Genomic DNA, 17,306 nt, shown 5'->3' with positions numbered 1-17,306 from the left:
TCAACCGACGATCAATTTCGCGCTCTACGGTACTCGCCTCACCGCGCGCATCTCGACTCCGCTTCTTGCTAATCGTGATCGGCTCGGTGTAAAAAAAAATAAAAAAGTGCGCGTGGTTAAAGCGACACGTATTATCGCTGCGCAGCAAGATGATTTCCTTGCCGGCTAAGTGGAAGGAATAATAATGACCGCGAGAGATTGACGGGGAGTCTCGCGGAAGCCACACGATGCATGCCGCGCTCCCTCCACTTCCCCTTTTCCATCTCTGTGTTACCTCTGCACGCACAAGGTTACATTATCGATCATAATTTACGACGCGTACTGCATCGTTACGTCACTGGGACGTTCGTTTACGAGCGAGTTATCGTCAGGTGGAAGCGCGCGCAAACGTACGTGCTTCGCAAGGAATCAGCTGATTTTACAAAGCAAATTTTAATCCGAAAGCATTGTATTATTCCATGTAGAAATACGTTCTTCCTCATCGCTAATTACATCAAATCCTCAAATATGTGCATTGTACAAACATAATTACTAAATTATAAAATACGAAAAGTAAATTAGTGATGTTACAAACGCACTATATTTTAATTTCTGTATTTTAAAGTAAACTTTTATAATCCTCCAAGTTTTCTTTGCACAAATTTTTAATATTAATTTATCTTACTAATTCTGTTTCACATTACGATTCACTTCTTCTTATAAATCAATGATGTAACATTTTTTTTACATGCAAACGTATAGGACTTTTCGCAATTGTTGCGTAAGAGAGAGAGAGAGAGAGAGAGAGAGATTGACGAAAATGAAATGTGTTGAGCAAATTTAGTTTTATAGATTGTCATAAAAGTATCCGTTTCGTTTTCAATCAAGTGCATATAAGTGTTGAAGCTAATAAAATAGTTTAGATACGCTGAACTATAGCACGAAATTCCACTTCCTACAGCCGATATCTAAACCATATCACAAGCCTTCATAGCTACGAAACGTTTACGATCGTATTTTAGACGACGCAGCGTGTTCTTATCATCCGCATTCGAAACTCAATCCGGAAATACAGTGGAATCCAATTGTCTTACATTTGAATATTATGCGTAATTCGCATAAATAACGCGGCGCATTCTTCCGGAATGTCGTGATCGTGATTAGGCAAGCTAAAAAGACTGCCGGCGGACGCCCGGCCGATGAGGTTTTCGTTCACGTGGAATCATAACACGAGTTTCGACGCGCGTTTATTCCGCCATGCGTGGCGAGCGTGGGTGAGTCAACGACGATTATTTCGTACGATGAAATTCCAGAACGGCGACGACGACGACGACGGACGACGACGACGACGACGATGCCCGGGTGGAGAACATACCGACACGCGCGCGTTCCATTTCGCAATATCCCCGACTTTGCGACAGCGACGGAGTGCAACTTATTGAGGGGGGGCCCCGCCACGTCGGCCCCAGCTGGCACCGTCGTCGAATGCGTTTCGCGACGGACCTTGCGAGCGCGATCGCGCGTGCTGCATATGCATCGCGCCGTCACAAAAGCCGTTCCACTATCCAAGGTGATTGTGCCCGGGCATGCTAATGATTGCGACACGGACACCAACAATGGCGATAGCGGAATCGCGGCAAGGGAAGGAGGGAGGGAACGACTCTCGGGGCCGGCCGGCAGCGACCCGAGGAGAAGGCAGTGTTGCATTACCGGAGTTCTTACGATCGGATTTACGAGCAATCGGCCGGCCGGCCGGCCGGCCGGTCGCTCGACTGCCAATGCTGTTTTCAAACTCGAATTCGAGCTCGCAAATTGGCTCGCCGAGAGAAAGGTGAACTACCGCTTGCAGCGGCTTTGACGGCCGTTATGTCACTCGCCTTATCTTATTCGAGTTTTGAAAAAAGGAAAGAAAAATCGCTTCATCGAGGATAAACAGGTTTCGATACGCGGCTCGATGTAATACGGAATCATATCGCAGGCAAGTTATGGCGGCTCGTTTGAACCGCATCGGGAATATCGGTGACGCTCGTTCGAGCTCGAGTGGATGAACTTCCGCAATGCTTACGTCATAAACGTACGTTGGCTGTATCAGGACTTTTTTAACAGTGACTGAATGGCATTTAAGACTCGTGCAGCCATTCGCATTCTCAAGACATATTTTTTGATACGATCGTTAATTCGCAAGTGGTCGCAGTGAAAAAACTTGACTATAAGATTGAAACAACAAACATAACTTAGAACTGTGCACTAACATAATCCATAAAAATAAAATAAAATAAATTGTAATCTATATTGGCGAGCACTTCAATTAACATTTATGCTCTCAAGTGCATCAAATATATTTCAGCAGATTAATTCTTAGTAGATTCAAGTAGAGAGATAGCAAAGTTGTTTATAAAAAGATTTGTATAATCATTATATAGATCGCTCGTGAATTAATCTCGAAAAAATTCGCGTATCGCGAAATAATCGCGAGAAAGCTCGCGATGTCGCAAGAAAATCCTTGATTCGTACCGTGACGGGCAAAGAAATTAAAAGAGAAAGATTTAGAAATCGAATTCGTGCGACAGAGTCCTAAAGGCGTCTAAGTCGGGTTCGTCGACTTCTCAGCTTACTCAGCTCGTAGCAACAGGCGTGTCTGATTATATTAATAAAAAGAAAGTCGCGCGCCGCGGCTGCACGCATGGCCGACGTGGATAAGAAAATGCGAACCAAAGAGAGCAACATTCTGTTTAGATGCTATTAACACTCGTTCGTTGTACTTTCTACAAGGTACTTTTTTTCGGAGGAGTGCGTCATATGCGGAAATTTATTTTAAGATTAAAGAATGCCGAGCGATAAAATTGACAGCTAAGCGTTCGACGTGTGTCAAATCTCAAACATAAAATGAAATCACGTCTGACAAATTGACCAAATTGATAACAATAAGAAAAATAGCTTTACACTTTTCTCGAGAATTAAATTTTATATTTAAAATGATCTTAGTATGTTTGAAAAGTGCCGATCTAGTTCATGTTGTATGACGCCTAGAGCGCACAACGTGACTTACAAGTTGTACTCTAATGTACTTCTCCCACGCTGTTTATCACGCGCTTAGACTCGCTGTTACTTGCGAACAACGCGTGTACACATACGCCGGCCTAGTTAATAGCGTGCGGAGTAGATATCCATGAGCCATCTTGCGTAACCTATTTACCAAGCAAGTGATGCGAGCACGTATGACATAATTCAGAGCTGAGAAATCTCTCGAATCATCGCGGATGCCATTTTAAACATTGGGCAACTCAACTCTCTCGATAAACTAGAAAAATCTACGCACATTTTATGAAGATACAGGCACCTCTATGGCTAACGCAAAGCACGTTCTAGAAATCTCAATGATTTATCAGAGATATGATTGGAAGTAAACTTTCTCCGATCGACAATGAGTATATTTCTTTCTCGCGAGTCTAAACAGCGGCCGTGATCTAAACCGGATACGGGCTTCGCGTGAAAACTTTCGATCCGTGCGAAACGACGGGTCGTCGACGGGCGAAACTCTACGTGATGGATTTTCAGTTTCCAACTTCGTGATAACCTTGGCAAAACGAGAGGGATTGGCCACCTGCCGTCGTGGCGAGAGCAACTGGAGCGATGAATTATACGCTGGATATCATCTTGTGGCTGTCGGCAGCTGTTGGATGGATGAACAGAACGTCGGCCGGCTCTCACGAACGACGCGCGAATCTAACAGGCCGGCTTCCGCGGATAAGCGAGGCCACAGCGCGAAAAGTAAGGAGATATTAAAACCGGGACGGGGGGAGGGGGGGGGCACGCCGGCAGAAAGATAAGATGACATATTTTGCCGGAAGCGTTAGCCCGCGGCGCAAATAATGCGGCCTGATTACGCGATTATATTAGAAAAATACAGAGAAACATCCGCGCGGCGTCACATATGTCGCGGAGGCAGATGCGTGAGGCGAACACTTGAACAGTTAATTAAATTGATCAATTTAATAGTAATCGCGTTGATTAATAATTTACGTTAATATACGACACTATATTATTCGCAGATACTCTTTTTTTTTTACAAAAGATAAATCGTTGATAAAAAAAAAACTCTCAAAGCTATCAATTTACATCGTTGTTAAAAATTATAAATCGACGAAACTGCGAAGATCATTAAGTACTATTCAATTAACAAAATTTAAAAATAAAAAAAATTTTTTTGCGTTCTAAAACCATTCAAATTTTTTGACTCCAGTACTTCGACTTTATGCATCAACGTGGTGTACACTTAGCCGGCAGTCGCAAGATCCGCACGCGCTCCAGCATTGTTTACGTCTCGCACCGCTATACACACACGCGGGTGTATTATAATTGGGGCCAGTCAGGTTCGGTCGCGGCCGGCGCGGCAGCCGGTGCCGGGATGTCTATCTTTGGATCCACGCACAAGAAGTGCGCGCGCGGGATCTCTTACTCAATCGGCTCACGCCCGTCGCATCACATCGTGCCGGTGACCAGTGACACCGTTAAACGCGGCCATTATTTCGAATGCGTGGCCACAGGTCGGATATTTCCGTGGCGTACGGCCGTAGATAGCGCCGGCCGGCCGGCCGGCCGGCAGGCAGGCCGGCCGGTCGGTCGGTCGGTCGGTCGGTCGGCTGTACAACGCGCTCTCGACTTTCCGCGAAACGCACTTCCATCGCGTAGCGTTTCGCGAAGTTCCGCCATCTTCCCGTCGTCGCAGTGAAATGCACTCGGTGGCAGCGATGCTCAACCGCTGTGTCCGCTTTTATCGCCGTCCTCGGGAGGTGATAAAATCGCGAGACGCTTATTGGCACTGCATCGCAAATTCCGTTGCATTTGACACGGACATATTGATATTGCAAATGGAATAACGTCAGATATCGATTTGGAAACTCTTTTGACAGCGAAATTGCATTGATACATGATTCTGAATTCATATTATATTCTGTAGATTTGTGAAAATGTTCAATTTAATTTTTTATGCGAAGAAAAATTAGAAAGCAGAAAATAAATAAATAAGTAATTAATACATCAGATCGACAAAGAAATCAGTGTCAGATATAACTTGAATTATGTCTTCATTAGTGCAAATTTCACAAATGGTTTTAAAACGCAAAAACTTAGTGCTTCGATTTTTAACAGATTATTTAAATCGGAAAAATCTATATTCTTATTAAATTATTTTTCAGGCAAAAAGACTCATAATTAATGTTACTGTTACTTGGTTTATTCAGTTGATTGAATTAAAAATCAAAACAAAGTTTTGTCGGTAGAAAGTTTTTCATCTCTCTCTCTCTCGCTAAACTCTTAATTATAAATTTAATTAATATCTTCAGAATTATTTGAGATGTAAATTTAGCACAAAAATTAGAAAAAATTGTGTGTATTTCTGCCTCTGTGAAACGCACTTCCACTGCGATCTACGTGCGCAGTTCTCTCATCACAGTGAAATGCAGGATTCAGCGGTGCTCAATCTGAATGACTCAACCTTGCAAGGTTGTGATTGATAAGTCAACAAGTAGCGGCTTGCGATTGATAAGTTAACGAATACCAAGAGATTTGCACCTGTCTCGCGTAGAAATGTGATGATTGATCGAACGACTAAAGATGCTGTCATCAAGATCTTTTGGCACGGATACACTGTTGTCATTCCTGAGATGTGGAAGTTATGTGATAATATAATGTACGCTATTCATATCTCTATTCACATCTCTGTATCACGTTTAATGTAAAATTAATAATTAAAATATGTTATTGAATTTTTATGCCTTTCTACTTATATATAAATTTTAACACCGTAGCAAATTTATATTTTTTCACGGTTTCACGCTTGAATGAACATCGTATACATATATACATATCGTTGCTTATTATCTCAGTCATTTGTATTATTAACCTGCAATTTTGCATTATTAACCCGACAATTTGTACACTCGCTCTAGGAATATTTTATTCCTGGTTTTCATTTTTTCTTTTATATCAGTATAATGTTAATAACAGAATCATGTAATTTTTACATTTTAATAAATTTCGAAAACTTGTATTTTATAGATAATTAATTATATCAAAAATTGACCATAAAAGTAGTAATTTATGAAATTACGAATAATCCTAAGTCGCGACACTTGGAAAGTATTACGCGGACACTAATGCACTTTGATTCCCGCCGAGCAGTTAAAGGTTAATGGTGGTTAATTAACATTTCATCGTAAAGAGGCGTATGAAAATGTCCGCGCCTCGCATAAAATTATTACGGGAATTCGCAATAAAGTACTTATAGAAACCTACGGAAGCTTCGAAAATTACCACCTACACCTATTTGCATTAACGAGTAAACAGCCTCCACTATTTACTGATTCACGGTTGAGCGACCTTCGACGTCGTTAAAAATCAACCACACGCACGTATGTGTGCGCACGCGTAAACGTGTTCTGCTTATCTATGTATATTATATGCGTAAACAAATGGCATTCATTTACGCGTTTCGATATTCGTTTGGAGGATCATTACTACGCTTCGAAAATCTATCGAGTCATTAATTGCGGCGCCTCGCAATCAGTGGTACCTCGAAGAGTTGGTCAACAACCAGGATATGAAACCTCTTACGGTTTTCTAGGGAATCGATATAAATTGTAATGTAAATCATCCGTGAATACGGAAACACGATAATCTTGAAAAATTATAAGGTTTTGCGAAGAGATTCATGTAACGTTACCCTCGCGTCCGAGACAAAAATCATGGTCGGATACCGGATAATAACAGCTCTGCTTGACGCTACAAAATATTACGCATTTATCGTAGGAATTCGATCGTAAATCATAGACGCTCCGCAGTTGGTCGAGCGATTCCCGAAGCAGCACCGTGCCGGCGACACGGCGTATAAAAGAGCTACGTACAGTCGGAAGGGGGATGAAGGGGGAGTCTACACAATAAAGTCGCGAAAAACCGGACGCGCGGGGCGAACTACAGTACAGATCCGGTTCGTTTTTCCACGGCACGCCGCAGTTTCTGCGAAATGGAGCCGCGCGCCGGTCACGCCTGAGCTGTCTAACGGAGGTAGAGAGATATTGCGTTAATGCGTTCCACGTGGGGTCAGCCCCGGTAGCCGGTGCACCGGCGAGTACTACCGTATCCGCTTCGCGCACGCATAAAGCCGCGCTGCTTGCTCGCGCGCTCGCCTCGCTCACGCTTACGTTGCGTGTGGAATCGCCGCCGGCCAGTGCCTCTCATAACGAATCTTACCGCGCCCACGTAGCGGTATCGCGGCTACGTGTATTCCTCCGGCACGCTTCACCGAGCGTGATAGTATACATACTACCTGAGGGATAAAACCCCGCTGTCAGGTGGATGTAAGCGATGTGGATATAAGTTTCAGATCGGTGATTTTTCCCACTTAAGAAGAGGATTTCGTTCAGTTAATGGATAATTTCCTCGATTTTCCTAAGAAACGATTGCCGCGGATTAACTTACAAAATTAAATTCAGGACTAATGTTGCTATGTATTCATTTAATAAATTGTTACTCCTTGTTGAAAAATATTGTGTAAGTACGTAGTGTAAAATAATGTACCGACATTTGAAATGAATACATTTTTTAATTGGCAACTTATCTCTTGTATTATATAATATTTATCGCGACATACTACATGCACTGCGTTTCCGCGAGTGTAAAAAAATTGCATATGACAGGATAGCCCGTAATTCGAGCCGGCTCCGAGAGAAAATTGATGGATCGCGCATCATGTACGGATCGTGTGACGTCAACGACACGAGGAGCGTTTCCCTCTGTTAACCCACTCGTTAACCCGTCCGCTTATCGACTTTCAATTTTACCGTCTCGGGTCCGCAGCGAGACGTTCCTTGGCCCGGCTTCGTAAATTTACTGTATTTGGCGTACCGATATTGATAGGGCGCTGGCATATAATACTGTTTTAAAAAACAATCTCGACAGTTGAATCACTTTATATTACTCTATCCAATGCTGAGAGATTATTAATTTAGTATTATCGTCTTCAATATCGATTTAATAACTGCGACAGTAACGCATTCTAAATTAACTTTGTATTTCGAAGATTCAGTTAACATTAAAAACTCATCAATATCAGTAACAACTACGAAAAAAGATAATACACTTGTGTTATATTTTCGAGAAATCTGATCAAAATTTAAATCGGAAAAAATCTATTTAAAGAGAAAAAAACCTGAAATCAGCTTTTGACATTTTTCAAAAATTAGAATTAGATAATCCGAGAATTCGGAAATAATTAATGAAGATTCAGTTATTCAAAAATTGGTTTCTCCAGTTATCATCTCGTTAGTCATTTTCTAATCGTGATAAGCCAAGTGTCTTTCGCCGATCAAAAGTGGCAAAAAAAAAGAAGGCAATTTAAGGCAGGCGCGGTTAAATTTTCCTGTGTCGAAGCTCGGCATGTACCAACGCGTTCGAATTGGGATGCAACGCGTGCGAGGTGAAGCTTTCCTCCCTCCTACTATCATCTATCCCGTCAACGCAAGGGGGAGAGCATCGCGCTCATGCGCACCGTGTAAATGGGCCAGCCACTCGATCGTCCACTTTAGGAACGAGGTCACGAAAATTAAATTTTCTGATTAACGACACACGCGCACATCGGCGTCCTCGTCGGTCCGACCGAACGTTTCACGACTCTTTCTTTTTAACAGCTCGCGTATCTTTATTTTGTTGCCCGGTGCCGAGCCCGTTCACTCGAATATGTAGTTTTATAAGCTCATAGTAACAAATTATCTACGATTGCTCGGAAAGGCCGACGCGTCTAGCATCAGCGCGTATCGCGATAGAAACGTCGAATTTATCGTCAAATTAGGGGGAATCGTAGCGTGAATCTGACGAAATCAGATCACGCTCAGAATCCTGTGACTTGAATCGTCGATGATGTTATCGGACGAGCGTATTGCTCCGCTCTGGAAGAGCGAGCATTCGCACAATCATCGGCGTACGAATGGTAGCGTGAGCGCAAGCGTACTTCGCTCGCTTTGACGCGCGTTAACCTGCATCGATGCGACGACGAGACCCGGCAAGCGTACCCGGAATGACGCCATATCACGTATGCGCCGCATAGTTTGCCCGCGCGATATTACGCCTTCGATTCGTTAATCTTTTTAAGGATCGTTAAATCGTTGGACGCTAAGAATACCCCAATCGCATTGATAGTCTATAACCGGCTCCAAAGTGCTGCGCATCATGCGCTGCGAGCTTTTACTTTCGACAGCGTTTCATGAATAAATAAAAATACAAGATGAGTCATCCAACATTTAAATTCACAATAAATTCCCAATCTTATCATTTTTTAAAATAAAATAAGAAAGATCAAAAACCGGTTTTTTTACGCTTTTCGAAGTTCGAGATACGTTTTATTAATCGATTTGACTTGGATATATCTGATCGAGCAAGCGGAAATGACCCGTGAGTTCAAAGCGGAATGATGAAGACTAATATTTAAAAATTTGTTTTTTATACTATCATCTCATCACTTATGTTCCTATCAGCGAAACTTTCTTCGTTGATTGAAGATAATTCGCAGAGAAAAAATGCTTTCTGTTTTAAGAATACACGTCGCCTGAAGCTAGGAAAGTTCGGAAAGTACTGCAAGTACTTTCTATCGAATAAATTGCGCAAATAAATTTGCTTTTCAATATTGCTTTAAATAATTAAATTCTCAGGATACTATAAAGTTTTTTTAAAGTGCATAGTATAAAAAAATTAATGTAAAATAAAAAAATAAAAATTTAAACATTGAATATTACGATCGACAGCTTTCTTTTATAAATCTTGTTTACATGACTACATAAATCACACAGTATCTCAAAAAGAGATAAATTATAGCGAGAAGTGATAATATGATAATAAATTGATAAGATCCGGATATCTCGAACGATGTTAGATTTGGAATCCGGCATTAGAAATTAATAAAATTCATCTATTGAGGATTTACTTGAACTGTTTCATAAACAATATTTATCGTTGATTTAATAATTCAAAAGCAAGATAATATTTCGAAAACAACATATCAATATTACTGTATTCTTACACATATGTTTAAACAATTTCGCTATTATTTCTCTTTACACCTAAAATTTACCACGCGTAACAATACTGCGCGAATAATATCAACGATAAATTTTGCCCACTACTCACACGTGTCGCCGCATGGAGATCGCATGGCGATCGCGAGTTCGCAAAACATACACATTCACAACACAATGTAACACAGACTCACCTCCTGTCCGTTCGGGGCAATGACCACGTCCACCTCGTCGAGATGTTGGCGATGTTCCGTGACCTCCGCGTGAATCTCCCTACCGTTGTACGTTAGATACACCTTCTGACCGGGGACCAGTCGGGCGCTGGTGACGGAGTGGAAGCCGGGACCGATCAAATCGTGATCGGCGTACTCGTTGCTGGAACTCGGCGAGCCCTGCACGGGGTCGAAGCGTACGGAGTAGAGAGTCTTTGCCGTGATGCCCTTCTGACCAGGCGACTCGGCGGAGGCGGTCTGCGGCGTCTTGACGGCGCAAATGGCGCCGCTGTAATACTTGCCGTCCTCACCGGGAGCGCAGACCCTGGTGCCGATTATGCTGCGCTTCGCCAGCCTCTTGCCCGTCGACATTATTCGCAGCTTCTGCCGATGACGCGATATCGCACGGTCGGTGTGCTCGCTGTATGTGTGTATGTGTGTGTGTGTGCGTGTGTGGGTGTGTGTGTACGTGCGTGGTTGCGCAGATCGATAGAGATCCCTGTCTCCGCGTTCAGCGCGGAAGATCACTCGCTCGTCCTAGCCGGTCGTCTTTTCTCGCACCGGAGTCTCGTTGCGCGCGGCACTCGGTGGACGCGCGGCACGAGATGCGAAACATTCACGCGATACACTTTGGTCCTTTCCACGTCTTCTCGTCCACTCGCGATACACGCGGACGCACTGTTCCGATAATGTTCAATTTGGCGGTCGTAGTCTGTTAGACGCGCGGATTCACGACGCAAACGGATGCACAGTCACGTTTAAATCACGCCGGAGACGCAGCAGCGCGCACGCGACGCAAAAGTTCGTAATTCAAAGTGCGAGAATAAACACGCGCGCTCAAGTAGCGTGCTCGATAACACTCGGCGATTCGTTGAGACACTCACCCCCGAAAGGACATCGATGAATGCAGATAAACGGCGTCATTCCACCGCATTAAATTCCAAGGGTCGCTCTATCGCTCTCTCGCTCGTTCAATCCGCTCTATCCCTCTTTCATCTCGCTTCGGGTCATCGTACCCGACCGGCTTTTCGTACGCACCTATCACCACACCGGCGTATACCAGCCGCCGGCGGTGGCAGTTTAAATTTTTGCGGTGTAACTCCGTCGATCTTTTTTTTTAGACGCTGGAGAGACGCGGCGGCCTCCGCGGCCTGAACACAGAACTCAGCGTATCAACAAAGCGGCGTGCACCGTCGCCCGCGTTCGTCACGCCGTCCGCATATTCGAGGCACTTCGTGATCGATTCGTGGTGATACGTTGGCTTGCACACGGCTGACAGCATAATAATACAGGACTGATGACGTGCGTCGATGATAGACGGAAATCCGGGGCTGAACGGCGGCCTGGCCGGGTTAGAGTCGTACGTTTCGCAGTAATCCGTACGGGAGAAGGACTCGCGATACCCGACATGTGACGCACAGCTGAGCGACCGGGAGGGACTGAGGACAGACTGCCAAAGCGGCTTTCACTGCGCCGGCCGGCCGCCCGCCCGTCCGGGAAAAACAGCTGATAGATAACAACAAACCCACGTGACCCGGCCTCGAGCGCCGATTGGCTGCTCGCGCTGACCTACTTACTCCGATTGGCCCACCGCCCGGACAACGAGAGGAACGGGAAAAAATCGCAGGCTAGAAGCCTGGGCAAAGAGCGCTTGCTCGGCGAGATGCTCCACTCTGTTTCCGCCCCTCTTTCGCCAAGAAGACCTTTTCCCCGCATCCCCCCTCCCGCATCGACGAGCTTGCGTACATGGCGTTCCCGGCGTTTCGGCGAGGCGACGCCGACTTTACGTGCCGTACCTCTTGCTCGAATACTCGACGCGAGATGCTTCATGATCGCTTTTCTCGATAAGTCTCGATGGTTAGACGAGAGTGCGTGTGGTTTTTCAGCGGATTCGTCGCGACGGCAATCAGCTGTTGACGATAAATACGCTCGGGCAGTTGTTTTGCCGTCAGCTGAGAACGCCGATGACGAAACGACGCGAGTGACCGGCCGCTCGACAAAGCTTCTCGCTTCGCTAGACATTCCCACCGATACCCCCATACCATACTGTATCGAATTTTTCGTGAAATACGCCGTATTTCGGCAGAGCGTTGTTACGAGAGATCGGCGATACGTGCATCGGGCGTTGAAACGATGTCGGCTACATTCCGTATCGCGTTTCTGCAGAGAGAATCCGGGTTTCCGCTTCAGCTGTCAGTGCAGGTCGGCCATTTTCCGTCAGCTGAGTCGCCCGGTGATGACGCACGGCGAGTGGAGTGTCTGCGCGTGGGATCGTCGAAGCGTGCTACCAACGGTAGACATTTGCAAAAGCCTGTTTCGCGTAATAAGTACAAAGCGCAAATTGGCGCGCGTACATTCCATCGTTTCGTCGCGACGCAGAAATCTAGCGTGCGTCGCGTTTAGCGTCATTCCTCATCGATGCCGACGTAGACCGGGCAGACACGCAGAATGCTCGAATTGTACAGCGTAGATCGTCAACGTGAAGCCGCCAAGATGCGCGTCAGCTGAGGGCGCCAGTGACGAAACGCCAAGGAGTGGACAGTCTGCGAGAGCTAATGTGCCGCATGCGGCTGATGCGTAGTAACGCGGCTTTTCCTCGTTTGACGCCCGGCGATGGACGCCTGGTAGATGTTCGCCTGTCGAACGCGGCATGGCGTCTCGAGGACGCGGATTATTAATGCCGGGTTAATTCGAGACCTTTGTCGCGTTGGTCGATCGATCCGGCCGCTCGACGCTGCTCGCCAAGCTACGGCTTTCCCGTGACATGATCGTTATGGCGGTGCGGAGGACGCGCGTTGAAAATGGCCGGAAGATGTTGCGGGGTACGCGGAAGAGGAGGGGGGGGAATAAGAGGAAGCGAACCGGCGAAATAGAAGGCAACGGTCCACGCATTCTCAGCAGCCTATCCTAGATTTATTTCTGTGGACGTTGCGCAATGTACGCGCCTCGCTGGTCAGCTCGGTAATCGCTGGCCCTCATTACAAGTACGGAAGAAGCGCCAAAGAGTAATGAGCGTCGTTTGCTCAAACCCCTGATGACTCTTACCCCTTTCATTAATTCGTCGCGATTCATTATCTAAATATATTCACTAATTCTAGGCAAACAACACGACTACGCATCACTGTGGTTAATGTCAGATTTGTTAGCCTTGCAATATTTGCAGTTAAATGAGTGATTCATACATTTATATACATCATAAAACTAAACTAACTTCTACATCATAAAACTGTGTATGTACTAGCCTTCTTTTGAGTAATAAGTATTAATTATAATAAGAAATCAAAAAACACTATAAAATAATTTAACCTGAATTTTAAAAATAAAGAAAATAAAAAATATATATATTACAATAAATAAATACAGATATATAATTATTTATAATCCAATTTTTTTAGAAAAACCTCGCAAAAATAATAGACTTGAAAATGTAGATTCGTCTGCTTATTTTAATGTTTTAGTAGAATCGAACGAATATTTTTTAGCAACCGTACAAGTTTATCGCGATTATTTCTTTTGATTTACAGTAAAGTACTTTTTCTGATTGTGAGAAGCACTTTGTAATTGTTCGTGTTCGTCAAGCGTGTTCTGCCAATTTTATAAAATTACATAGAGAACGCTGCGATACTATAATCACACGCGTGGGAAATTCGGAAAATCTCCTAAAGAGTAAGCGCAAGCAGACAGCTTTAATTGTCATAATTTGTAATTATCTTAATCTCGTTACGGTGACAAAAATATTTTCTGCTTTTCAACCGAACATATTCTATCTTTCCGTGATTTCTAATTAGTGCCGTCTCTTTCCCGATAGGATAATTAACAATAATCCTCCCTCCTTCCTCTTTATTCTCGTCACGGTACGGTCAACAACTATAATTCCTAAGCAGAAAAGGTGCAAACAGGATAACGCTAGCGGTATGATGCGCTTCAATATACTATACAACGCTTCGTCATACACGTTGCTATGTTGGTGAGATAAGATTACGCCAGTACACGACAGTTTCGTGTCTTGTGAAGATGAAGCACAATGCGTATCAGACACAAAATTACTAGACAGTAATCCATCAATCGGTGAAAATAGTTGAATTTAACTCTCTACATTTACAACGGTTCGTCATGACGCGCGAAGTAGTTAGAACTTTGCTCATCGCTCTCGTTCTCGATGTAGTTGTAACCGACATTTCGGTGCATTCCGACGTTTGCCGATCGTTGTGCGTGTGTGATATTTGGTACGGATTGCAGCACGCCTCCTGCACCGGACACCATCTTTATAGCATTCACACAGGTGTGCCGAGCATTACGCAAGCTCTAGATCTGTCAAATAACTCAATATCCGTTTTAAATAATTACGAGCTAGCGGTGAGTATATGCACGCAACATGTAATTAAATAAGGATCCGCCTACGTTAGATTTCAGATCTATCATGCCTCAAGGGTACAGATAGATAAAATAATATTTTTCTCTTTGTTTGTACACCTCAGAAACAATAGGTTAATTGTGAATGCCACGAGCGAATCTTTTCAAGTCCTCTGTCATTGCTATTATTATTTACACTCTGAAAGTTTAATTTGCATGAACCTTTATCTTCAATACCTTGAATAATAAGATACATCTGAATATTTAATTTAAAAAACTTGGATCTTAAACTATTAAGCAAAACTGCCGTTGAAAAATCTATTTAAAATCTGATAGAGAGTAATAATATAGTGAGAGATACTTGCTCTCAACATTTTCATTTTTATTTTTATTTTACTGAAAATAATGCAACGAGTGAATCCAAATGTAAATTATTTTTATGAGATAAAATCGAGTGAATTGAAAAATTAAATAATTTTCTTATTTAAAATTGTTTGACATAATAGAATATTTATTATTTATTTTAGGACGCAGAGTTGTCGAATCTTAAATATCTCAATCTTTCTGTGAATTCAATTAGCGAAATTGGTCTAAATGCGTTTAACGGATTATCGGAATTGAAGGTTTTGGATTTATCACAAAATCATCTTTATTATCTCTTGTCAGATATTTTTATGCCAGCAAAGAGTTTGCGAATTCTCCGATTGTCGAAAAACAATTTCAATTCGCACGTGCCGAAATTGAAGTGCCCTTGGCTCACGGTAATAACAAAAATATCCATTAAAAACCTTGAATGTACCAAATAATCGCATATTTATATTATATAAAGCATTATGTTTTGAGAAAATATCACAAAACGATTATTTCAACGTTAATATTAATAATATGCATTCTTAATCAAATTTTATTTATAATAAAATTGTATAGAAAAAGCCATATTTTTATGCCCCTTGTAAATTTTTTTTTTTTTGGTCAACATTATTACTTTGATTAATGAGTAGTAAATAATTTATTTTTTTGTAGGAACGTATATTTTTATTTAATAAAAATAATATTTTATTTAGGATTTAACTTTGGACTCATGTAAAATTGGCCACGTCCCGGTGGATACATTCATTGGACTCCCAAATCTTCGTAACCTTGATCTTTCAAATAATTTAATGATTCAATTGGAAAGCTTTGTCTTGGAATCAACAAAATTATTAAGAACATTATCAATACAGGGGTGAGACAAATGATAAATATAATATTCAATTTATCTTTGTATATCGTAAATTTCATCTTTGTATATCGCATGTTTTTAAGACGTTTGCAAAAATGTCTTAGTTAATCCATTTTTAAGAAGTCCAGAAAAATTTCTAAAGTTCTATTTAAAACGTTTTTAGGACACTATATATTTTCAAGAATTTTAATACTTAATATTTTTATTATATATATGCAAAATTAATTTAAGAATAATTTGACAAGCGCAAACATTTGTTATAATTTTTTTTTTTTCCAGAAATCCCTGGTTGTGCGATAAACTTATGCATGACTTGCAAATGTATCTAACTCAAAAAAGTATACAATATGATGCAGTATGTACAACAAATTCCGTAGAACCGAAAAATGCAGAACCGAAAAAATTTGAAAAAATGATTATCTACAATCCACGTATAAAATACGAGAAGCATCGGCCTTCAATTTCCAACATAAAGAAAAACACGCCAAAAAAGACTCTTGTATCTTCACCGGCATACAACAATACAAGTACTTGCGTTAATGCAACGAGAAACGAGACAAGCTTCAAAATATTAAATGCTATATCGCCGTACTACCTCTTCGCGACTGGATTTTTACTCGGTAGTGCGTGCAGCATATTTATATGTTATATTTGGCTTTCAAGAAAGATACTTTGTCGTCGCAGATATCGCGAGCGAAACGATATTCAAAGAGTTTCGTTACTACAGAATCTGTGGCAATTTGAAGATGTTGATTTCAATGAAATCACATCTTGCCCTGATACTCCACCGCCGCCGTATCGCGAGGTTATGCAGCGACCGGGACTTTATCGTAATCCATCGGATATGACAAATTTAAACAATAATATTGCTACAACTAGTACGCAATATACTTAAGTTTTTAGTCCAATTTATCATTGTGATATTATCAATTACAATCATTTTGAATTTAATGCACGGATAAGTGTGATATTGACAGTATCTCGCATGTACTATATTGTAAATACTTCACGAGTAAACTCTTCACGAGAGAGCGATATGTAAAGCATGACTTCATGCTATGAGATAAAAAATTAAGTCTTCTTTTTCTAAAGGCTAAACTAACTTTATATTTTATAATTTATTTATCAGAACGCAAACTATGTGCGCGTAGACAAAAATTGTCAAACCGTGATCTTTTAGCAATTACACAATAAATATTGGAATAGAAGAGCAGTGATTATATTAGTTTTTGTGTCACTATGTAAGTATAATAAATGAATTCACTCACCAGTCGTTGTATCCTAGCTAAGTACGCTTTCAGCTGAACCTGGAAAAATTAATACATATTTTAATTACTATAAAATAGCTTACTTTGTACATAGTGGTTACTACGTACTATTTAATTTTGTTTATTTTGATTAAAATATAACTATATGCAGTAAATTGTGCGCATAATTATTTAAAAATTTTGATAAATAAATGTATTGAGAAAA

The 17,306-nt window shown here is 42.0% G+C and overlaps 2 protein-coding genes across 3 annotated transcripts in view; one reads left to right on the top strand and one right to left on the bottom strand.

Moving 5' to 3' along the window:
• Positions 1–12,131, bottom strand: part of Glut4EF (Glucose transporter 4 enhancer factor) — an 81,107-nt gene extending 68,976 nt beyond the window's left edge. For both annotated transcript variants that reach the window (XM_012378435.2, XM_012378436.2), the window contains exon 1: positions 10,241–12,131. In XM_012378435.2, coding sequence (XP_012233858.1) covers positions 10,241–10,630 — 390 coding nt within the window. In that variant the 5' untranslated portion in view covers positions 10,631–12,131. The remainder of the gene's footprint in view (positions 1–10,240) is intronic.
• Positions 12,132–14,233: 2,102 nt separating this feature from the next.
• LOC105678793 (amphoterin-induced protein 2-like) lies at positions 14,234–17,256 on the top strand. The gene is made up of 4 exons (XM_012378437.2): positions 14,234–14,614; positions 15,139–15,372; positions 15,676–15,836; positions 16,113–17,256. The coding sequence occupies exons 1-4, from the start codon at positions 14,372–14,374 to the stop codon at positions 16,726–16,728; spliced, it is 1,254 nt and encodes a 417-aa protein (XP_012233860.1). The 5' UTR covers positions 14,234–14,371; the 3' UTR covers positions 16,729–17,256.
• Positions 17,257–17,306: the final 50 nt, after the last annotated feature.

This window comes from Linepithema humile, chromosome 2 (assembly GCF_040581485.1).
Source record: "Linepithema humile isolate Giens D197 chromosome 2, Lhum_UNIL_v1.0, whole genome shotgun sequence".
NCBI lineage: Eukaryota > Metazoa > Arthropoda > Insecta > Hymenoptera > Formicidae > Linepithema > Linepithema humile.
Note: the sequence above shows the minus strand (reverse complement) of the source record. Positions and strands in the feature narration are given on the sequence as shown.

Bases quoted from the DNA above. Each gene is read 5' to 3' on its own strand.
- LOC105678793 (XM_012378437.2), top strand. From the start codon at position 14,372: ATGACGCGCGAAGTAGTTAGAACTTTGCTCATCGCTCTCGTTCTCGAT. The intron at 15,373-15,675 runs GTAATAACAAAA...TATTTTATTTAG, and splicing joins TGAAGTGCCCTTGGCTCACG to GATTTAACTTTGGACTCATG. The intron at 15,837-16,112 runs GTGAGACAAATG...TTTTTTTTCCAG, and splicing joins AGAACATTATCAATACAGGG to AAATCCCTGGTTGTGCGATA.